Source organism: Microcaecilia unicolor, chromosome 5 (assembly GCF_901765095.1).
Source record: "Microcaecilia unicolor chromosome 5, aMicUni1.1, whole genome shotgun sequence".
In the NCBI taxonomy this organism is placed as follows: Eukaryota; Metazoa; Chordata; class Amphibia; order Gymnophiona; family Siphonopidae; genus Microcaecilia; species Microcaecilia unicolor.
This window is the reverse complement of record NC_044035.1, coordinates 363178888-363203219: the sequence shown is the minus strand read 5'-3', so window position 1 is coordinate 363203219 and position 24332 is coordinate 363178888. Positions and strand designations below refer to the sequence as shown.

The 24332-nt window shown below is 42.6% G+C and overlaps 1 protein-coding gene across 2 annotated transcripts in view; it reads right to left on the bottom strand.

Moving 5' to 3' along the window:
* AP1G1 (adaptor related protein complex 1 subunit gamma 1) overlaps positions 1–24332 on the bottom strand; it is a 319248-nt gene that overhangs the window by 236900 nt on the left and 58016 nt on the right. For both annotated transcript variants that reach the window (XM_030204680.1, XM_030204681.1), the window contains exon 3: positions 8998–9122. In XM_030204680.1, coding sequence (XP_030060540.1) covers positions 8998–9122 — 125 coding nt within the window. The remainder of the gene's footprint in view (positions 1–8997; positions 9123–24332) is intronic.

Sequence of the window (24332 nt, the reverse complement as noted above, 5' to 3'; positions counted from 1 at the left end):
TCAAATTTGGACTTATCCACCTCAAATTCCTACCAAATTCTCCTGCCTTTCTGAGGAGCTCCTTGTGACTCTGGGCAAGTCACTTAACCCTCCACTGCCCCATGTAAGCCGCATTGAGCCTGCCATGAGTGCGGGATACAAATGTAACAAAAAAATAATAAATAAATAAATAAATAAAAACCACCCACCTCAAACCTCAACTAATCAGGTTTGAGAACCCACTATATAAAGATAAACTGCAGACCTCACAGTATAAAGAAAGCCATAGCACAATGCTAAAACATCAGTTCCACTTCGTCACAGCAAGACCCAGAAGCCTAAGAAAACATCCTACAATTGTTTGAAAATATGTACCATTCTTCTTTAATTACATTTTTAGATGTGGAAATATGGTATATGAATGATTTGTTGTGCACTTCTGTTTATACTAAGCCGAATGACTGATATACTTTACTTCGGTATGCGCATGCATTATATCCACATAAAACAGAATCTTCCATTTTCCCAGTTCTTAAGGTTTTGTCGTATATCTAATTCTACTATCAGAAGGATACTAAACAGTTGGCACAAAAGTTTGTTGATAGAGGATATCTTGATAAAGATGTCAAACAAGCATATAAATGAGCTCTATATAATAGAGAGTTGCTGTTGAACAATTCATGAAAAAAATCTTCAGATGCTTTAATGTGTGTGATGAAGTATACTGATTTATCTGTAAAAATTTCACGAATAATTAAGACATACTGAAAAGTTTTACAAGTTCATTAGAGACTGGCTGATACACAATCCAGGACTGCATATTCCAGAAATGTCAATTTGAAAGATAGATGGTATAAATCTGATGCATGGATTTTATCACAAGAAGGAGTGCAGATAGACCATGTGAAATGTGGCCAGTATTCTATCTGTCCGGTTACATCAGAAGGATCGATCTTTGAAGATTTACAGAGGGGTCAGAAATTTGAGTTAAAAATGTTGTTCCTCCTGCACATCTAAAAATGTTATTTATATGATCATAAGTCCCTCTAACTTGATATACATGAGAGAAACCTCCCATTCATTTAAAACTTAGATTACTGAACATAAGAATAGTCATGCTGCGTCAGACCATCTAGCCCCGTATCCTGCTTCTTCCAACAGTGTCATAAGTACCTGTCAGAAACCCAAATAGTAGGAATTGTGTGATGACTGATTCAGCAGATGGAACACAGACTTATACGGTCTGTGCCAGAGCCGGTGGTGGGAGACGGGACTGGTGGTTTGGAGGCGGGGATAGTGCTGGGCAGACTTATACGGTCTGTGTCAGAACCGGTGGTGGGAGGCGGGGCTGGTGGTTGGGAGGCGGGGATAGTGCTGGGCAGACTTATTCGGTCTGTGCCCGGAAAAGGACAGGTACAAATCAAGGTAAGGTATACACAAAAAGTAGCACATGTGAGTTTATCTTGTTGGGCAGACTGGATGGACCGTGCAGGTCTTTTTCTGCCGTCATCTACTATGTTACTATATGTTACTATTTCACTCCACATCCAGCAGACTGAAGTCTCCCAACAACAGTACTCCCCTTCATTACTAGCTTTTGGATTTCAATAGTCAGATCTCTGTCTTCACCCATCTTAGATGGCGTCTGTAGACAACACCAATGTGGAGCTAAGTGACATCTTCTCTTTTTAAAGGCAATCTACAACACTTCTTTGTTTCCACATGCACCCTGTGTTTCAGTGCTTTAATATTTTTTCACAGGCAGTGCTAATCCTCCCATATCCTGCCAACACCACCGCCATCCCTCAAACACATTATAGACTGGTGTGGGTGTATCTCATGATGGGAGTCACTGAATCACTTCTCCACAATAGCAACAATATCTATGACCACCTCCACCACTAGAGCATAGAGACCTGGAACTTTGTTTGGCCTGCATTTGTGTTCATTGCTCAGTTGTTTGCTTATGTCCTATATAGCCTTATGCCGCTTCTCTTCTACTTTGCTGATGAGCAAATCTCTAAGATAGTTTCTTTTATTATTTTTCCCGCTATCAGTATGCTTTTACTGAGGGTGACACATCCTCTAGCTTAAACGACAGCAATTATCAATTTCTTAACTTCGGATCCTTTTTCTTGCAACAGAAATATGTCCATATATTGGCCCGGCAGCTTATACATCCTAAAACCTTGTTTGTTTCAGGTTTTTAAGTTATCTGTATGGTGAAGCCTCTCCTCTCCCTTTCCATGGACATATAGTACCCTTCTGAAATTTCTACTGTCCATACCACAGGCTCCTTTTTCAAATCTAGAAATATTTCTTTGCTACAAGGATGTTATTTCAGATTAGATCATTTGTCCAAGTGGTTTACGTTGTCATCGCTTTCTTCTCGGTTTGCATTCAATGTTTGATTTGCACTCCTACTAGCTGAGGATCCTGGAAAGGGGCTGTAACTTACACAATGGTCTGCATGGGAGAGTTGTCAGGAGGAAACTGTTACTTCACAGATATCATCTAAATTATACAAAAGAAAATCTTGATAAGTCTAACACATTTTGGCGAAAAGTGCTTTGGACAAATGAAAGGAAAACTAAACTGTTCAGCTACAACCACAGAAGATACTTCAGAGAAAAGAAAAGGGTATAAAGCATTTGAACGGGAGGGGGGGGGAAGCCCATCAACTTTTCATCATTGAACACGAGTGTGAATCTATTACAATTGGCATTGTATGATAGCCAGTGACACAGGAAATATTATGCAGGTGAAAGGAAAAATGGAATAAAATAAATATGAACATATCCTAGAAGCTAAAATGTCCCACGGTGAGCAGAGAAACTTGACACTGAAGAGAAGCTGGATATCTCAGCATGACAGCAATCTGAACCATACCTCAAAATCAACCATGAAGTACTTACAAGAAAGATAGTTGGTTTTGGAAAGACTTTCACGGTCCCCAGACTTGATTAGTGAACTCTGTGGGGAGATCTTAAACATGCAGTGCATGCAAGACTGAAGTATTTCTGAGCTAGAAGAGTTCTGCAAGGAAGAGAGGGAAAAAATTCCAAAAGCAAGAACAGAAAGACTCATAGCCGGATACAGGAAATGTTTGGAAACAGCTATTTCTGCTAAAGAAGGCATTACAAAGTACTGACTGAAAGGGTGTCCAAAGTTTTGCACCTTCTATATTCCATTTTCTTACTTTTAATCTTTAAAGAACTTATACCAAGAATTTCAAATGCAAACATAACTGCAAATAATTATAACATTTGCAGAAAGATGTCTTGTTTAACTTTGTCACATCAAAAGCAAATAAATGGGTGATTTGCATTTGGGTTCTCCTCCTAAGTCCCGCTTTGGATAAGTACATAAGTATTGCCATACTGGGACAGACTGAAGGTCCATAAAGTCCAGCATCCTGTTTCTAAACAGTGGCCAATCCAGGTTACAAGTACCTGTCAAGATCCCAAAACAGTACAATACTTACCCTATATTTATAAGTACATAAGTACTGCCACGCTGGGAAAAGACCAAAAGGTCCATCAAGCCCAGCACTCCGTCTCCGACAGCGGCCAATCCAGACCCCAAGAACCTGGCAAAATCCCAAAATTTAATAACGATCAATGGACTTTTCCTTCAGGAATCTGTCCAGACCCCCTTTAAACTGTTTTGTTTTTATATATGGATACTGATGTTGGAGAACACACTGATGGTCAAAAATAAGGGAGATGACAGACAAAAACACTGTTGTTCTGGACACATTAAAGGAGTGATTCCTTGAGAAAGTGCACTGACCTTCTTTGATACTGTGAGTTTCTGATGCCCTCTTGAAAATTAGAAAAACTTTAATTAAAAAATTCCAAAAACCCAAAAGTATTGCAAAATTTAAAAGTTACTGGCTTATAATTTCAAATTGATAATAGTTTTTTTTGACACACACAGACTTTTCCCTTGCCCCTCCCCGATCATTCCCATTGATTGATTTTTTTTTTCTTTGTTTAGCTTTGTATTATTACTAGTAAAAAAGGCCGTTTCTGACACAAATGAAATGGGCGCTAACAAGGTTTTCCTCGGAGTGTGTATGTTTGAGTGACTGTGTGTGAGAGAGAGAGTGAATGTGCGTGTGTGTGTGAGAGAGAGAGAGAGAGAGTCTGGGTGCGAGTGTGTCTGTGAGAGAGAGAGTGTGTGCAAGTGCGTATGTGAGACACAGTGTGAGAGAGAGAGTGTGTTTCACACAGATACAGTGTGTGCGAGAGAGAGAGAGAGTGTGTGTGAGACACAGTGTGAGAGAGAGAGTGTGTTTCACACAGATACAGTGTGTGCGAGAGAGAGCGAGAGTGTGTGTGAGACACAGACTCTCTGTGAGACTGAGTGTATGAGACCAAGAGAGTGTGTGAGTGACTGTGTGACACAGACAGTGAATGTGATACAGTGTGAGACAGAGTGTGTGAGAGACAGTGTGTGAGAGTGAGAGAGAGAAAGACATTGACTGTGAGAGAGAGAGAGAGTGTGTGACAGAGATACCTCCCCCGCCCTCCCTCGCTCTCTCTGGTGTCTGAGCGTTACTGTGCAGGACGCTGAGCTCTGGCTGTGCTTCAAGGAACTGACCAATCCTATTTAATAGAATGCACCTCCAACATTCTGAAGCCGAGAAACGTCATGTGGTTGGTCACTTCTGCTTATGACGAACCCGGAAGTACGTGATGTCAATTCAGGAGATGGATACAGAGAGCAGGAATGCCTCAGCCATGCAGTCAGCTTCAGAATGTTGGAGGTGCGTTTTATTATATAGGATTATTATTATTTGCTGCATTTGTATCCCACATTTTCCCACCTATTTGCAGGCTCAATGTGGCTTACAATTTTCCTTCATGACATTTGCCACTCCAGAGTAGAAAGGTACTGTTGATATTAAATAGAGAACAGGATGATATAACAGATTAAGTGAATAACATAATGGATCGTCATTACAGAGTAAAAGAGACAATTGACATTACCTAAAGAATACTGATGACCTGGTAGATTAAACAGATAGATTAATAGCACGTCATTTCAGAGTATAGATGCAGTTTATATGATACAGAGAATATAGATGATCTACAAGAACTAAACAAAAAGCATAAGGAGAAAACATCTGGATATCAAGTGAGAGGTGTTGTGTTGTATTACAGTTCCTAATATGGGTCATTGCGGTATGCCTTGTTGAAGACATAGGTCTTCAGTGATTTGCGAAAGTCGATTAGATTGTAAATTATTTTCAGATCCATTGGCAATGCGTTCCACCGCTGTGTGCTTATATAGGAGAAGCTAGATGCATGCGTTAGTTTGTATTTTAGTCCTCTGCAACTGGGGAAGTGAAGGTTCAGGAATGTGCGTGTTGATCTTTTAGCATTTCTGGATGGCAAGTCAATCTGGTCTGTCATATAGGCCGGAGCATCTCCGTGGATGATTTGTGAACCAGGTGCAGACCTTAAATGTAATACGTTCTTTGAGTGGAAGCCAGGGTAACTTTTCTCTTAGGGGTTTAGCGCTCTCATATTTTGTTTTGCCGAATATGAGTCTGACAGCTGTGTTTTGGGCTGTTTGAAGTTTCTTGATGAGTTGTTCTTTGCAGCCCGCATATAGTGCATTGCAGTAGTCTAGATGGCTTAGCACCATTGACTGTACCAGGTTACGAAGGATGTTTCTTGGGAAGAAAGGTTTTACTCTTTTAATTTCCACATAGAGTGGAACATCTTCCTTGTTGTGTTTTTCACATGGTTTTCTAGTGTAAGATTCCGGTCAAAGGTAACTCCGAGAATTTTCAGGGTGTCTGACACAGGAAGAGAGACGTTTGGTGTGGTTACAGTGGTGAATTTATTTGAGTTATATCATGTAGGTTGTCTCAATATCCGTTCATTTAAGGATTCATTTAAACATATATTTCGGCCAGGGAAGCTTAAACTTCTGCGTGCAAATATTCTCTACATTTCCAAAATGAAGGAACAATTTTTGAACATTTTTAAAATTAAGCCTTGAAAGCACAAGATTAGTTTAGTAATTTGCTCGACTGTCTTTTGAACTGTAAACTGCCTTGGTGTTTGAGAAATCAAATATAACACATATAAAAGGCAAGTAAGCCAAGGCTTTTAGAATAGTGAAGTGAATTTTAAAGATTGTTTTTCAACTCTGCCTTGACCGACAAGTGCACTTGGGGTCTGTATTTTTGATTAGAAGTAATTTTGTTTAAAAATGATTTAACTTTGTGTGAAAATAAGTTGGAATGTAGAAGGTAAGACACAGCTCTAATTAATTTGGTATGTGAAGGGAGAGGTGGAGCCTGTTTCGAGTTCAGACTGGCCACCTGGACTAAGAAACATGTGACCACATTCCCACAGTATGGTTTGTTTACCTAAACAGAGAAATTCTCAAGCATTCTGTAATTTTCCTTAGCAGTCTCATTTACCTAATACAAATCTAAAAGAATCCACAGTAACTACTAAGTAGTCTGTGTCAGTAAAGCAGGCTGTAAAACCAGGGCAGAACAAATAGACAGTGCATAAACAAGTAATACAAAGCAAAAGGCAAGCCCAAGCCAACAGTAACACATATAAATAAGCATCCTTTGTAGGTCTCTGAATTATCTACTTAACTTTTGGACAGAACAACAGTGGATAGACAAGTAACAAGGCACAAAGACGGAAAGGGCACTTGTGGAGTTTGGGGGGGGGGAGCCAAAAAGGCGGCAGGAGGAATGCTTTTAGCCTTGCCCTCTCCTCGCCTGTGATTAATCTGGCTTCCTGGCTCGAACCCCGTCTGAATATGGAGAAGTAGACTGATTATAATTTGAATGAACAATGTAAAGAAATATATATACAAATACATTTTTTAAAAAAAAAGGAAAGTCAAATAAGAAAAAAATGTTTAAAGAAATATAAAAACACATTAGTCAGTACCAACAGTTAAGATGAAAGAATTGGCAAGGTCCATTAACTTAGAAAATGGCTGCTACTAAACGGGCTTGAAAACCGTTGGCCCCCTACACCCTCACCAAATAAGCAGTTACTTGATCGCAGATTGGCACAATTTTGTCCATCACAACTTCATTCAGTGCCTCGGAGCTCTGCTCCGCCTTTCTACTGGCTCGGACGAAAACTCCGTCTGAAGGAAACAAGTAACTATCATAAGGACCGGCGGTGAGCCCGTTTGAATCCCGCTTCTCATACTGATCATTGAAGGCTCCTGCTGGTTCTGATTTTACGGAGCCTTTTGAATTACTTGCCCTGTGCAGATCGTCGTGAGCAGTGTGTCGGGTTGCTGGCTGCCTTCCTGCCGATTGTCGGCGCTGTCTCCCCTCTGTGTTTCAGTGAATCGGAGCCAATCTATGTGGGAGAAGTCTGGAGATTCTGCGGTGAGGTTGCGCTTGTGTAGGAAATGTTTGATAAGGTCTTTCAGCTGTTTTGTGTAATCCTGTGTGGGGTCCTCAGTTAGTTTCCTGTAGTATTTATTGTCTGAGAGCTGTCTGTGCCCCTCTTCAATGTATTTTTGTATGTCCATAATTACCACTGCGCCTCCTTTGTCTGCGGGTTTGATGATAATGATTTTATGATTTGGACGGAGGGTGAAGAAACTCTGAAACAATTTTATTCTGCATTCAATACATACCATCCTACAATCAGATTCAAAATTGACTACTCCCCAGAAAAAGTCAATTTTTTGGACACCACGGTCTCAATCAGTGATGGCTGTATACAAACATCTATATACAAGAAACCCACAGACAGATGTAGCTACCTCCACAACTCCAGCTTCCATCCTTCACATACAAAAAGATCCATCATTTACAGCCAAGCCACAAGATACCACCGTATCTGCTCTGACCCAGGGGACAGAGACAAGACACCTTAAAACCCTGACTGAATCCTTCAAACAGAAGGGCTACAACCCCAAAATAATCTCCAAGAATATTGCCTCCTCCCTCAAAACACCCAGGGAGAATCTGCTACAGTACAAAAAGAAAAAATCCACAGACAGAATCCCGCTTGTAGTGACATACAATCCAGAGCTGGAAAAACTGAGGAAAATCATAAGAGATCTACAACCTATACTCCAGGAGGATGAATTACTGAAAGAGATATTCCCATCCCCACCAGTACTGGCCTTCCGACAGCCACCCAATTTAAAACACAAGCTAATCAGAAGTAAACTTCCTTCACAGACTGAAAAGGAACAGAAGGGCACACTTCCCTGTAATTTATCCAGTTGCAAACTATGCCAAAATATTTCACAGGACCCCAAAGTCATCCACAATGGAAAGATATTCAACATAAATGGATCTTTCACTTGCTCATCTTCCAATGTGGTATATATCATTCAGTGTAATAAATGTAACGAAGGATGCTATATTGGAGAAACAGGCCAGATGCTTAAGACAAGATTCAATTTGCATAGACATCATATGAACAATACAGGTGTCAACATTTTACAGGACCAGGACACTGTACCAGTGATTTCACAGTGAGAATCCTCAAAGGTAACTTTAAAACCATACAAGAACGTAAGACCTTTGAAGTCAGAATGATTGAATATTTTAACACCCAACAGAAAGGACTTAACAAGGATCTGGGGTTCCTAGCCCATTATAAACCATAAAGCTGTATGTCTCTGTTGATCACCCTCCCCTCACCCACCCTGTTAGAATATCAATGATATGCTTTGATGTCCCCATGCATACTTCCTACCCACCCCCCTCCTCCCCCCTGTCAGACTGTCATAGTAATGCTTGAATGTTTTCACTTATATACACTGTCAGCTAGCACATTTGCTTATTTCCGATCTGAGGAAGAAGGGCAACCTTCGAAAGCTAATCAAGAAATGTATTAAGTTATGTCCAATAAAAAAGGTATCATCTTATTTTCTTTTCCATGTTTTATTTTGTTTGATTTCTATTGATAACCTTAAGAGTGGACTAACACGGCTACCACACTCCTCCACAGAAATTGAAAAACTATTACTTATATAGAGCATTATGGTAATTCTTACTTCTTAATGCAGTTGGTCATCAGTAAGTGGACATCCTGCCTCTCATCCAGCAACAGCATAGCACCCAGGTACCCAATCCGCTTATCCGTGAACTTCTGAGAAGCAATGAGTTTCAGGCATTCCAACTGCAAATAAATTAATTAATTAGAATTACACTCTGGTGATGTACTTATTTTCTTTCCTTCTACTAGACAAGTTACATTGTAGCACATAGGTCAAACATATTTTTGTTTCCTGTAGGCTGAGCGGCAAATGGATCAGGTCTCTTGAAGAGTATTACTTCAGTTCGGGCCTTTTGTCAGTTTTTCCTTCAATGAAGTCTGTTAGGCATTTTTTAAGCCAAGTTAATAAAATAAAAAATATTTTTTAATTAACATTTACAGCAATTATTCATAAGGAACTAAGAATAATGCCTCTGTATAGATCTATGTGCAGTTCTGGCCGCCTCATCTCAAAGAGAGATAGCAAAACTAGAAAAGGGAATCAAGAATGATAAAGATGACGAAACAGCTACCGTGTTCTTCACTGCAAGACCTGAGAGCTAGAGGTGATCCTTTCAGACTTCTAATGCAATCCCTGCTGCCAGTAATTTGGGGGTGTTTATGTTCCATAAGAACATAGGAGTAGCCATATCAGGTCAGACCAATGATCCATCTAGCCAAGTATTCTTTTTTTCCAAGCATATCGCAAGTATCTGGCAGAAACCCAATTAGCAGAGACATTCCATGCTACACACCCCGGGGCACAGAAAATAGTAATCAGCTCCAGCAGCTGAAGAGGCAGCTTCTACCTAGGTCAATAACAGAAATGAAACAGCAAAATGGCACACACTGGCTGATAGCGGCAGGAGGCATGTCAGCCGGCATCAACCAATGATGATAAAGAGAAATCAGCAGCAGGAAGGGAGAGCCCAGAGGCAAGAGAAAACCATGCACAATTAAAACACCCTCATCAGCCACCTGGACCTAAGAGAGCTGCTACCTGGCCAGATTCAACTCCAAATGTCTTGAGCAGGAGCCTTTCAAGGTGGGGGAGAGGCTGCATATGAAAAAGTTCATGCTGAGAGACACAGAGAGATTGACTGTTGTGGAGATTAATTGTTGTGGAGTCCATAGCCCTGCAAGGCAAGACTGTCAGCTCTCTTCCAGCTCCTTTGGATCCACATTTGTGCAGCTTAAAGAAGTGTGTGGACCACTGCCTTTGGAAAAAAGGCTAAACAGGTTAGGGCTCTTCAGCTCATAGAGTAAAGAGTGAATATGACATGTTTATAAAATGGCTTGGAAAGGTATTAGAGAACACGTGTTTACTCTTTTAAATAGCACCGAGATGAAGGGACAATCTATGATAGTAATAAGCAGGATTTTGAAAAGAAATTGGAAACAATTCAGCTGTGGAGTTTCTTGAGGGAGGGTGTGGTCCACAGATATAATATAGCTGGGTTTAAATGAGGATTGGGCTGTGGAGTAGCAGACTTGGACAGTGTAGCGGGCCTTAGGTTTAGGGCACAATGGGAGGCACTGTGGGTCACCCTCCCGTCTAGAGCAAGAAGTTTATTGCTAAATTTTTGATTTATACTCGGATACACCTCCTATCCTACATTAAACGGGGAACCTGGTGACGTGACTATAAGTTGTGGGGAGCTCCTTGTTAAGAAGACCCCTGGCCCAGATTCTGACACGCAGATAGGCAACTTGTTTAGATAAGATGTCGTGACCGGCATCACCTCATTTGATATATGCGAGAGACCCAAACATTACCTATTGTGGAACCTGAGGGAGTCCAGAAGGGAAGGGTAGAGGGAGGGTTTGGTTAGTCAAGAGAAGAGAAGAAATGCACGTTACAGATTGCACGGGCTAAACACTTTGCACATGTTGTCTTGGTATTAAAGAACACAGTGATAAAGCCCAAGAAGAGCTAGTAGACAACCAGAGGGAGGGAGGGAGGGTGGACGGGAGATTATGGGAGAAAAAATAAAAGCAATATTGTAATTTATTATGTTGAATGTATGACACTGGACGATATCCATTGTAATGTAATTTTATTGATAAGCATTTGTTAATTGTACATGTCAACCAATAAACAAGATTTAAACATAAATGAGGATTGGGCAAGTTAACAAGTCTATAAATTATTAGCCAGGAAGACTATGAAAAGCCATCACTTAAAGCATAAGTAGAAGAAAAAAAAAAGCTAGAGATGGAGAGGAGGCAAATCATTTTTTTCAGGTATACTGGGGTAAGAAAGAAGGCTAGAAATGAAATTAAGACTAAAAGATACTGAGAACCATATTCATTCTGCAGCTCCTCAGCATTTCTCCAGTCTTCTCTCTCCCTACACCCTTGCAAAGGAACTCTGTTCATTGGCTAAATCCCTCTTATCTGTACCCTTCTCCAATGCCAACTCCAGACTCCGTTCCTTTTACCTTGGTAAAACGTATGCCAAGAATAGACTTCCTGAGTCAGTACATCAAGCTCCGTCTCTGGCTGTAAACAAACGTAGGCTAAAACCTCATCTTTTTGTGGCTGCTTTTAACTCCTAACTTCTACCTGTTCAGTACCCAAATTTGTTTTAATCATTCCCACAATAAGTAATTCCCTAATCACTTATTTGTCCTGTTTGTAGTCTGTCTTGATTGTAAGCTCTGTCGAGTAAGGACTGTCTCATACTTGTTTAGTGTAAGTGTTGCTTACCTCTAGTAGTGCTATAGAAATGATAAATAGTAGCAATATGATGAGTCAAAAGCAGGCATGCTAAGCAAACACTTTTGTTCTCTGTTCACAAACGAAAATCCTTGAGAAAGACCTCAGTTGACTGGCAAAGGTATATAAGGGAATGGAACAAATATTGCACAGTTCATGAGACAGACTTCCGGTAGAGACTTATGTAAAAAAGAAAGCACCTTCAAAATCACAGCACAGAAATGAGGTTGAGATAAGGACGGAAGGAAGTCAGTGGCAGCAGGATAACGCTGCCTGTGAAATGCCTTTTAACCCAAATCCCTGAAGAAATATCTTTGAAACCCGCGGCGTTGGGCGTCTTTATAGGGGGAGGCTATTGAATAATATTTTTTGACTCAAACCAGACGGAGCTTTCATGGATTACAAGGTAAGTGCATGTGAATTTGTTGATTATATTAGCAGCATTGGCTACTGTTTATATATATGTACATCATATTTCATAGCAGGTGAATGGAGGATTAACATCACCTGATCAGCATAACAAAATATACAAAAAGAATTACCCGATGAACGAAGTGCTGAACCACCAGGCAGTGATATCACTTGCAGCAATGAGTGGAAATTCAGAGGGTATTCATAAAACAATTTTGAAATATATACTAACACTTTGTGGGTAGCCTTTGCAGTGCATTTGAGTTTGCATAACTTTGAGTCTTGGCAACTTGTGTTCTGGTTTAAATAAGCTGTGGTACATTAGTGAAATTGAGAGGCTTTGGGCCATACGTCACACAACTCTGTCCAAGTGGGAAGCCATTTGGGAACCCTTTGTGTCACACTGTTCGTGTTGAGAATCTGTGGTTGGAAGGTGGGGGGAGGTATCATGTAAAATCTTGCTATGAATCTTAGGTGTATTTTGTAAGCTAACTCTCTAGTTTTGAGAGATTAATACACTGTTTACTTGTTTCTGCTGTTCGTTTGCAATCGCACGGTTTTGTACCTGCGTTGTATTTGCCTATGTTGATGGATGTGACTTATTTGCCTCTGTAATGCCTCTCAAAACCTAATAAAGACTTCTACAAATTAAAAACAAAAAAAAGAATATGTGCTTCTTAATAAGGTCAGCATCCTCCTCCATCTTCTCTCCAAAAAGATTATCTCCCCAGCACATGGTATCCGCCAATCTCTGCTGTACCACAAGGTCCAAGTCAGAGAAACGCAGCCGTGACAGTCTGTACATCACTACACTTTGGGCAGAGATGTGGGACGCCCTGGCCAAGAATTTACAACATGCCTTCTGCTGCTTGACCAGCTGGCAAAGAGATTCGGCCTGCTCTGGTAGGAGATAGTATGCCAAATCAAACTTATTGCACACCAAGTTCTGCAAGTAAAGGCTCATGTAGAGCTGGTAAGATTGTATGCGGGAGATGAGTATAGAGGCCTGATACATTTTCTGCCCAAAAGAATTCAAGGTTTGAGCTTCTCTGCCCGGGGGTGCAGAAGCATGGTCCCTAAACTCCTGCCTCTTTTGAGCGCAGATTCCACCACCAGGGAACAATGAGTCAACAGAGGCCTATCGAACCATGGGGAATTTTGGATCCGATACATGGTATCAATCTTTTTGGACAGGACAAGGACTGACAGTAGAGACTGCCCAGTTCTTCACCTGAACATCTTTCAGGATTCTGAAAAGCGGAACCGTTACAGACTCTCTAGGAGGAAAGCCGTAATCCAGGACCTCGAACATCTCAGCCCTGGGCTCGTCCTCCATCTCCAAACAAACTGGAACGGCAGCTGTCATTTCCCTGACAAAACTTGGGAAGGGACGGAAAGGAACTCAGGTGGAGACTTCCTCTTTTCCTCAGGAGTGGTGGGGTCAGATGGGATCCCATAGGACGCCTCCTCCGAGAAGTACCTAGGGCCCTCATCAGACGTCCATGAGTGCTCCACATCAGTGTCAGCAAAGTACACCTCATGGGAGGGCTGAGACCAAGCCTGCCTCAAGATAGAGGAACCATGTCCTTGCCTAGAGAGGCTCCACCCTTGACTCCAGCGACGCTTCCTCCACTGACGTCAAGGAGGTGCCAGCATAGGCAGCTGTTGGCGCCACTACTGCATGCAGCACTGGGGTCAGAGGCCTCAACGCAGGCTGAAGGCCTTGCAGGGCAGAAGAAGAGGCATGGTGCAAACACCCAGACACTGATGCACTCTGCTAAAGGATCCCTGCCAAATGCTTATGGAGCATGGTCCACTTGTGTTCATTGAGAGCCACCATTGAGAAAGGCCAGAGCATTGGTTGAGAAGCAGCCTACTGAATCATCAGGGTTGGCAAGGGTGCCTGGTCATGGCTGCATGGAGACCAACGAGTCAGCACCAATACAATGAAGGGATAGTGCTTATCCTAGTGCCGACGATTCTCGGCGGCCAGACCCCTCAGTGCCCCAGTGCTCCTGGCACCATGAGTTGTGGGGGATTAATATCTGTGCTTCCTGGCTTTCGCCCAATGCCAGTCATCAACCTTCCTCTGTGTCGATGAGGAAGATGTCAAATCACCATGCCTCCTGGTGTCAGGTCTGATGCTGACTGGTCCCAGGGGCCCTGCACAGAGGTCGACACAAAGGAAAGCACAGACCATTCCCAATGTCTGATAAGGGCCTAGCAGCCATAGGAACTGATGCACCCAATGCCGGTGCAAAGCTCAACATTGATGCTGATGCCGACGTCAAGGTTTCAGACTGGGCTCCAAACATTTTCTCTCTCTGAGCTCCTCTGGCCAGCCGAGTCCTTTTCTTCATCCGAAGGCAAAGAACACAGTGGAAGGCCCCAAACAGTGGGGACATCATGAATGGGTGTCCTTACCAGAGATGGTCATACTGCAGCGCTTAAAGCCACTGGGAGCTTTCGATGACATGGAAGGGAAAACAGCCATGGACAGATCAAATGACTTGACAGTGACCTTAAAAGGAGGCAAATCACCAAGAAAACACAAGGACAAGAGCCTGACCGAAGCTCAGGCCTAAGAGAAAAAAAACAAAGAAAACCTAAAAAAAAAACTAAAAAAACTAAACCTATAAAGAGTAAAAGAAAAAAAGGCCCCAAAAGGGAAAAATGACAACACACAGGCAAAAAACAGCAGAGAAAGCACAAAAAGCAGTGAAAAATAAGTACCGGGCAGGGAAAGATAAAGCGCCCCTCCCCCACCCCCGTGTGAATGGGCTCTGGCCAGTATGTCCAACCTGTAATGCTTCACAAATGAATGAAGTGACGACCATGTCACTACTCTACAAATCTCCTTGGGGAACACTGCCTGGGCCTCCGCCCAAGAAGCAGCCCAAGCCCTGGTAGAGTGAGCCTACAGCCCCTGAGGAACCAGTCCATTCCTGCTGATGTAGACGGACTCAATTGCCAGATTGCAATGGAGGCCTTCAAGGCCACATGACCCTTCCAAGGGCCATGGAAAAAGCACAAAACTCATTTGTCTCCCTTAGGTACTGGAGAAAAGTCCTCTAGACATCCAGCCTGTGGAACCTCCGCTCTCTGGTCGCTGAACTCCCCCCCCCCCCCCCCCCCCCCCCCACAAAGGAAGGCAAGGAAATCTCCCGATTCACATGGATCAGAGAAACCACCCTTGACAGAAAGATGGGAACCATCTGCAAAGATGCGGAATCCTCCAAAAAGGACTGAGGGTCCCGACACAAAAGAGCCTGTAGCTCCTAGCCCCTCCAAGCCAAAGTAATGACCACCAAAAACGTTGAGAGGTCCTTGATAGAGGCTGAACACAAGGGCTCAAAAGGAGCCTCAAACAGTCCCCAGAGCACCAGATTGAGGTCCTACGATGGAAAGGAAGGCCAAAGCGGAGGCTGAACATGCGCTGCTCCTTCAGAAACCACACTATCTTTCCATGCAAAGTCACAGGAATGGTATTCCCTGAACCTTCAGGGAGCTCAGGGGCGACCCTTGGTCTGGGCCCCGCTGCAAAAAAAACCAAAATATCGGGAACCTGAGCCCTCCAGGCATACAAACCGCATTCCCCACACCAGGCTTCAAAAAAAAACACTAGACCCCCCCCCCCCACACACACACACACACATAGGTTAGGGATGTAGAGGACTTCAGGAACAAAGCAGCATGGAAATCATCATGGGAAAGTACCCTCACCTCTCCAAGCACCTCCTTTCAACAGCCAAACCATACACAAGAAGGGATCCGGGTCCTCCACTGCTACCGGTCACTGTCAAGAGACCCTGACCCCTTGGTAGAGGAAGCGGGTCCTCCATGAAGAGACACCAGAGGTCTGCATTCCAAGGTCTGTGGAGCCAATCGGGAGCCATGAGCAAGATCAGATAAGAAAAATGTGCAATCCTGTGCAAAAGCTGCCCTTATGAGGGGGCCATGAAGGAAAGACAAGGGGCTCCACCTTTGGCCATGGTTGCACCAGGGTACTGATATCCTGGAAGGCTAGGTTCCTCCATTTATTGAAGAAGTGATCCACCCTCATGTTGGCCCGTGTTGCCATCAAGTTGAGGAATGGGGGCCCCAGCGGTGCAGAATGAGCTGAAAGCCTGAAGCCCCAGCTCCCACTTCCACAGATCCAGGAGAGAGTGGCTAAGAAAAACAACTTTCACAGTCCTTGCCTACAATGTGAACCGTTGAAAGGGCCAACAGATGGGACTCTGCCCAAAGACTCGCCTTCTCCACAGCCACTGCCAAACTCCGGGTTCCTCCCTGCTTGTTGATATACGCCACAGTCGACATCACTCTGACTGCCTTGCCCTTCTGCAGCGGTCAAAACTACAGTAAGGCCAGGCATACCAATGGTTGATGGTCCAATCATCCTCTCAGCTCCACCAAAAGCCTGGAGCCCAGGCAGTGAGCCTAAGGAGACTCGCACCTGCAGTAAGCAAAACCAACTGAGGGGGATCCAGAGGGACCCCTCTCCACAGATGGTCCTGCACTGTCCCACCAGTCCAGAATGAGCCTCACCCTGAGCGGGAGAGGAAGAGGACAGTGAAAATCCTGACTGACCCAGGGTGCTACCATGCCAAGAGTGCCTGTTGCAGAGAATGCATGTGGGCCCTCACCCAAGGGCCAACTTCCAGAGTCACCGTCATGGAGCCCAGAAGCTGCATGAAGGTCCCAAACCACAGGCATCTCAAGCTTGCACAACTACTGCTTCTGCACCTGCTCTGTCGAAAGGAACACCATCCCTCGGACCATGTCAAACTGGACCGGCTAGGTACCCCAACAACTGAGAAGGCACTAAGTGACTCTTAGGGCGAGTCACAACCCAGCCCAAGGACTCCAGAAGTCACCTGAGTCATAGCTTGAACTGACTCCACCTCCGAGTCGGACCGAATCAGCTAGTCGTCCAGGTACGGCTGAATCCGTACCCCTGCCAGCTCAGGTGTGCAGCCACTACTACCATAACCTTGGAAAAGGTGTGAGGTGCCGTAGCCCTCGGAACTGAAAATGCTGCCCCTATACACAGAAGCGCAAACACTTCCTGTGAAAATCCACAATGTGGATAAGCAGGTAGGCTTCCACAAGATCAAGGGAAGTTCACTGACAGTGGAGAGGAGGAGTGGCCTAGTGGTTAGCGCACTGGTCTTGACATCCAGAGGTGCCTGGTTCAAATTCCACTGCTGATCCTTATTATCTTGGGCAAGTCACTTAACCCTCCATTGCCTCAGGTACAAACTTAGATTGTGAGCCCTCCTGGGACAGAGAAATATCCAGAGTACCTGAATGTAACTCACCTTGAGCTACTACTGAAAAAGGTGTGAGCAAAATCAAAATAAATAAATAAACAGCACCAATCTTCATGCAAAAATGCTGAGCCCGCAGGCAAGCGTTCACCTCTGAGGTCCAGAATGGGCACAAGCTCCACTGCTCCAAGAGCACATCCATTCATGCAGAACAGTTGAGCTGACGCTGAGAAAACAAATTTATGTTCCTGTAACCAATTACTAACAGTTGAAAGGCAATCCTGCAGATCTGTGAGATCAGTTTCTGCTACATAAGCACGCAGCTATGGAATACATTACCAATCACCATAAAAAACAATGCACAACCTAACTAACTATAGGACTGCACACTGCCAGAGCTGACCTTGACCACTGTGCATTGCTCTGAATTGTACTGCGGACTATGACTGCGTGTACTGAACTACACAGCTAACTGTAAATTTGGTCAACTACCACTGTTTTACACGGCTGAACACTACTTACACTAACACCAACATGAACACTAACAAGTTACTCATAATCATCTACTGTCTCTCCCTAATCCACCACGCACTGACAACCCATCTCACAGACAATAAGTTACCCACAATACTTAAACCATGCACACAACCCATAAACGTTACACCTACCCAAAAGACTCAAAAATGGAACGGAAAATTCACTACCTACGGACACTACCAACAGAAAGGAAAGAAGGGACACAACACACTCAAACACCAAGATGACAGACCCAACTAATAAAAATCATCACATCCTCGACTCCAACTGAACCCCACCAGCTAATACAAATGGGCTATATAAATGCCAGATCTGTAGTTAACAAAACTACGACAATAACCGATTGGATCACAACAGACAATCTGGATTTCCTATTTATTAGTGAGACCTGGATCCATGACCTCAAAGATCCCATAATTTTAGAGCTATGTCCCGCAGGGTACAAAATTACCCACTGGACAAGGAATGGAAAAAGAGGAGGAGGCATAGCTATAATCTACAGATCCCAATTCACCGTCACAACAATAACAGAATCCATACTTCCACAACTTGAAATTGCCTCAGTTAGAATGAATCACCCAACCCTACATGACCACCTAAACCTTATCCTGTTCTATAGACCACCAGGCAACTGGCAAGACTGCCAAACACATTTTACGGATTTCATATCAAACACATGTGTTTCTACCCAAAACTTTCTTATAGTAGGAGACATCAACCTTCACCTTGAGGATACTAACCTAACAAATGTATGTGAATGCAAGGACTTCCTCCAACTTTGGGAGCTTCACTGGCCAAACATGCAACCCACCCATACTAAAGGACACACACTAGACATTATTACATACAAATTCTCATCAGAACTAAATCTCGTACTAATAGACACAGAATGGACAGCCATTCCATGGTCCGATCACTACAAAGCAAACCTCTCCCTTCACTGGCGAACAAAAGATTCACAACATAAACAAGAACAACGAACTTACACCACGAGAGGCTAAATAGACTCGCTAACATTTTGGCAACAATTCTATATACAACGAATGGACAGCACCAATAGAATTACCCCAATTTCTTCATGAATGGGATAACAGATGCAGAATCATATTAGACAACATAGCACCACTCCAATCTAGAACCTCACATAGAAAAAATTCAATACCTTGGCTTAATAAAGAACTGAAAGAATTAAAAACACAAGTCAGAAGACTAGAACGAGCATGAAATAAGAAAAAAAGATGAATCTGCACTCAATGACTGGAAGCTACTACAAAGAAAATACAAATACACCATCAAACTAAAAGATCATATTACAAAACTAAAATCGGGCCAGACTACCAGGACACACATAAACTCTTCCAACTCGTAAACAAACTACTAAATACCACACCGGTTACCTCTAACAACATAGATACCCCATCAGCAAACAATCTTGCAAAATACTTTAAAGAGAAAATTATAAAGCTACGACTCATGATACCAAGCAACACAATTGATTATGCAAACCTCCTTGAATGTCTAGATCCAATACCTGGGGAACATCCAGCAGACCGATCATGGACCACCTTCGATACACTCTCGAGCGATAACATCTCACAACTGCTTAAAAGATACGCCAAATTGCAATGCAAATTAGACATCTGCCCTAGTAACCTTATAAGATCCGCCCCTCAACAACTCAAAACAGACCTCAAGAGGCACCTGGACTACATGCTACAAAATGGTCTCTTCCCAAAGGATAAAGGAAACATTCTACTTACTCCTATACCTAAAGACGTAAAGAAAAGTACAAGTGACTTAACCAATTATCGTCCAGAAGCATCTATCCCGCTGATAACCAAACTTATGGAATGCGTAGTGACGAAACAGCTCACTAACTACCTAAACAAATACTCAATTCTACACAAATCTCAATCAGGATTTCGATCGAACCACAGCACTGAAACAGTACTAGTGTCTCTAATGAATAGATTTAAACAAACAAACCATGTCGGAGGCACTGGACATGTCAAATTGTAATAGAAGTATGGCAATAACATACTTCTCTTACAATTTGACATGTCCAGTGCCTCCGACATGGTCAACCATGGAATATTATTACACATCCAAGAATACTTTGGAGTTGGTGGTAACGTTCTTAACTGATTCAGAGGATTCCTGACCATAAGATCATACCAAGTAACAGCTAACGCGGCTATATCAACCCCACGGATACCTGAATGTGGAGTTCCCCAAGGATCCCCCTCTCTCACCAACCCTCTTCAACCTAATGATGATACCTCTAGCCAAACTACTGGCCAATCAAAACCTCAATCCTTACATATATGCAGATGATGTCACGATCTACATCCCGTTCAAACATGATCTAAAGGAAATCACCAATGATATCAACCAAAGCTTCCAAATCATGCACTCCTGGTTGGATGCATTTCAGCTAAAACTTAACGCAGAAAAAACACAATGTCTTATACTCACCTCGCAACATAACACAAATAAATTTACCACCATAACCACACCAAACTTTTCCCTTCCAGGCTCAAATACTCTGAAAATTCTTGGAGTTACCATTGATCGAAATCTCACACTCAATAACCACGTGAAGAACACAACTAAGAAGATGTTCCACTCCATGTGGAAACTCAAAAGAGTAAAACCTTTCTTTCCAAGGGCCATCTTTCGCAACCTGGTACAATCAATGGTACTAAGTCACCTGGACTATTGCAACGCACTCTACGCTGGCTGCAAAGAACAGACTATCAAGAAATTTCAAACAGCCCAGAACACCGCAGTCAGACTCATATTTGGAAAAACAAAATATGAAAGTGCAAAACCCCTAAGAGAGAAATTACACTGGCTCCCACTTAAAGAATGTATTGCGTTCAAGATCTGTACGATTGTTCACAAAATCATTTACGGAGATGCCCCGACCTACATGCTAGACCTAGTGGACCTGCCACCCAGAAATGCTAAAAGATCTGCCCGCACATTCTTATCTACACTTCCCCAGCTGTAAAGGATTAAAATATAGACTAACACATGCGTCCAGCTTTTCCTACATCAGCACGCAGCTGTGGAATGCATTACCAATCAACCTGAGATCAATTAATGACATAACTAACTTTCGTATAGCTCTGAAACCCTCTCTTCAACAAGGCCTACCACAAGAACCCACAGCTCAACCATAACATATCGCCACTTCGCCCTATTCGGAATGAAGTCTTTCTATAACTGTTTGCCTAGTTCTTTTTTGTTATCCTTGATCTCTACGTAACACCAATTGTATCTTTTACCTGGAATGGTGACACCATAACAGGTCTTTGTAAGCCACATTGAGCCTGCAAATAGGTGGGAAAATGTGGGATACAAGTGCAATAAATAAATAAACTTTCAAAAATCACTAAAAACCAACCTGTTCAATAATGCATACCACAATGATCCGTCCTAAATACCAGACAACGAAACTCAAACCAGAACTGGATAAAACCAAACTCTCTATACTCGACTGCCTCAGTTACTCTATCACGAATGAACTTTAACGCTATACCACTTTATCTCTCATTGCGAATATAAACTCTTTATACTTGACTGCTTAATCTACTCTGTCACTCATGAACTTTAATGCAATACCACTTTGTATTTCTCACTCAGGAAATGGCGATCGTCATTACGGAACAATGTAAGCCACATTGAGCCTGCAAATAGGTGAGAAAATGTGGGATACAAATGCAACAAATAAATAAATCTAAACAAGTTGGACAGGCATTGAATAGTAACAAAATATTAACTGCGTATACACAGAAGCTGATACCTTAATCCCAAATTAACATAAGGAGACTAAGAAAAATATTAAACAAAATTAGTGACAATGCAGATCCTTGAGGGAGACAAACTAAACGTATATGATACTGATATATCTGAGCATGTCATAACTTCAAAAATCCACTCAGATAAAAGATTTTAGCTGTTCCTTCACGGTCTAAGGAGCTTTTTCTTATTGTTTCTATGTTCTTGACCTTGATCCATTAGAGAATTGCCATCTAGTCAACAATTTGTGGAGAAGTTTCATCAGAAGTGAACAATGTTGTTGCTTCATTTGATTCAGTCTCGCTACGACTGATTTAGCCTCTAGTGTTTCTGAAAAATAGGATACATCTGCTGCCGTGTCAGATAATCAACTAGATGTCATAAAGGTTTTGAAAAATTCTTCATATACTTTAAATATCTGTTTTACATCTGTAATGAAATTTTTGAGAAGAGTAATTTATTCTATTGTTGCATTATCGCTAATAAGTCACTTACTGAAGGAGTTGTTCCTAGGTGTTAGAAAGAAGCATTTGACAAAGTCCCTCGTGAGAGACTCCTGAGAAAATTAAAAAGTCATGAGATAGAAGGCAACCTTCTGTTGTGGGTTAGGAACTGGTTAATAGACAGAAGAGAGGGTACGGTTAAATGGCCATTTTTCTCAGTGAAGGAAGGTGAATAGTGGAGCGCCACAGGGATCTGTACTGGGACTGGTGCTATTTAACATTTATAAATGATTTGGAAATTAGAACGACGAGTGAGGTGATTAAATCTGCAGATAACACAAAACTATTCAAAGTTGTTAAAACACACACAGACTATGAAAAATTGCAGGAAGACCGTAGGAAATTGGAAGACACAGCATCCAAATGGCAGATGAAATTTAATGTGGACAAATACAAAGTGATGTACATTGGGAATAATCCAAATCATAGTTACCTGATGTTAGGATCAACCTTAGGAGTCAGCACCCAAGAAAAAGATCTAGGTGTCATCATAGACAATATACTGCCCAGTGTAGGCAGTGACCAAAAAAAGCAAACAGAATGATAAGAATTATTAGGAAAGGGATGGAAAATAAGAATATTATAATGCCTCTGTTTCACTCCATGGTGCAAACTCATCTTGATTACCGTGTGCAGGTCTGGTCACCGGTATCTCAAAAAAAGATCTAACAGAATTAGAAAAGGTTCAAAGAAAGGCAACCAAAATAATTAAGGGGATGGAACTCCTCTCATACGACAGCAAGCTTAAGGGGTTAGGGCTCTTCAGCTTGGAGAAGACAGCTGAAGGGGATAAGAGAGAGATGGAGAAATTAGATCTTACCTGCTAATTTGCTTTCCTTTAATCCCTCCGGACCGGCCCAGGATTGGACTGATGGGTTGTGCTCGCCTACCAGCAGGTGGAGACTGAGAAAAAACTCTGACTAGAGAGCCAATAAGAGCCCTGGTCATGTGACCTCAGCCTCAGTATTTGAATAACAAAGCAGAAAGGAAAAGACAGACCTATTTTCTGTGCCATGAGGAACACAAGCAGCCAGAAAGCACCACCAAACAAAACGTGCTTATAAGACGGCGGAGCCGTGATCCTGGGCTCACCAACAACTCATTGCAGAGCTGAGGTATGGCCAACTAAGTACAGATTTATGAATTTACGAATTTATTTCACTGTGATTTATATCACTGTGAAAAGATATAAACAGGGAACTTGCAGAATATTTAAGTTATAGCCTTGTAACTTGTAGAACATTTAAGTATTTCCTTCAGTCTGTCTAACTCACAGAAACAGCTCTGTAGACGACAGTTGAAAATCTGTACACAGTAATGTTGAATATATACTCTGAAAGATTATACGGGAGGGGCCTGGGCCAGTCCGGAGGGATTAAAGGAAAGCAAATTAGCAGGTAAGGTCTAATTTCTCCTTCCTTAGCATCCCTCCGGACCGGCCCAGGATTGGACTGATGGAACGTAACAAAGCAGTAGTCCTAAGGGAGGGACCCCCGCAAACCATCTGTGAGTACTCTTGATGCGAAGATGGCCTCCTGACGACACTGAACATCCAGCCTGTAATGCTTAGAGAACGAATGAAGAGAGGACCATGTCACCGCCTTACAGATCTCCGCCGGAAGTACCAAGGAGCACTCTGCTCACGAGGCTGCCTGTCCTCGAGTAGAATGAGCTTTAACCGCCTCCGGAACTGGTCTGCCTGATAAAAGGTAAGCAGATGCTATCATCTCCTTAATCCAGCGAGACAAAGTTGCCTTAGAAGCTGACAAACCTTTGCGGTGACCCGCAAAAAGAAGAAAGAGACGGTCCAACCGACGGAAGTCTGCAATAACCGCGAGATACCTTTTAAGGACTCTCTTAATGTCCAGAGTATGCAAGTTCCACTGCTCTTGTGTTCCTGAGGCCGATCCCAGTACAGGGAGAAAAACTGACTGGGACAGATGAAAACGAGATAGCACCTTAGGCAAAAAGGAAGGAACTGGTCGAAGGACCTCACGCTCTTTAGAGAATTCCAGGAATGGAGATCTACAGGAAAAAGCTTGCAACTCCGAGACTCTCCGAGCTGATGCAACAGCCACCAAGAACAGCGCCTCAAGCGTCAAATCCTTCAA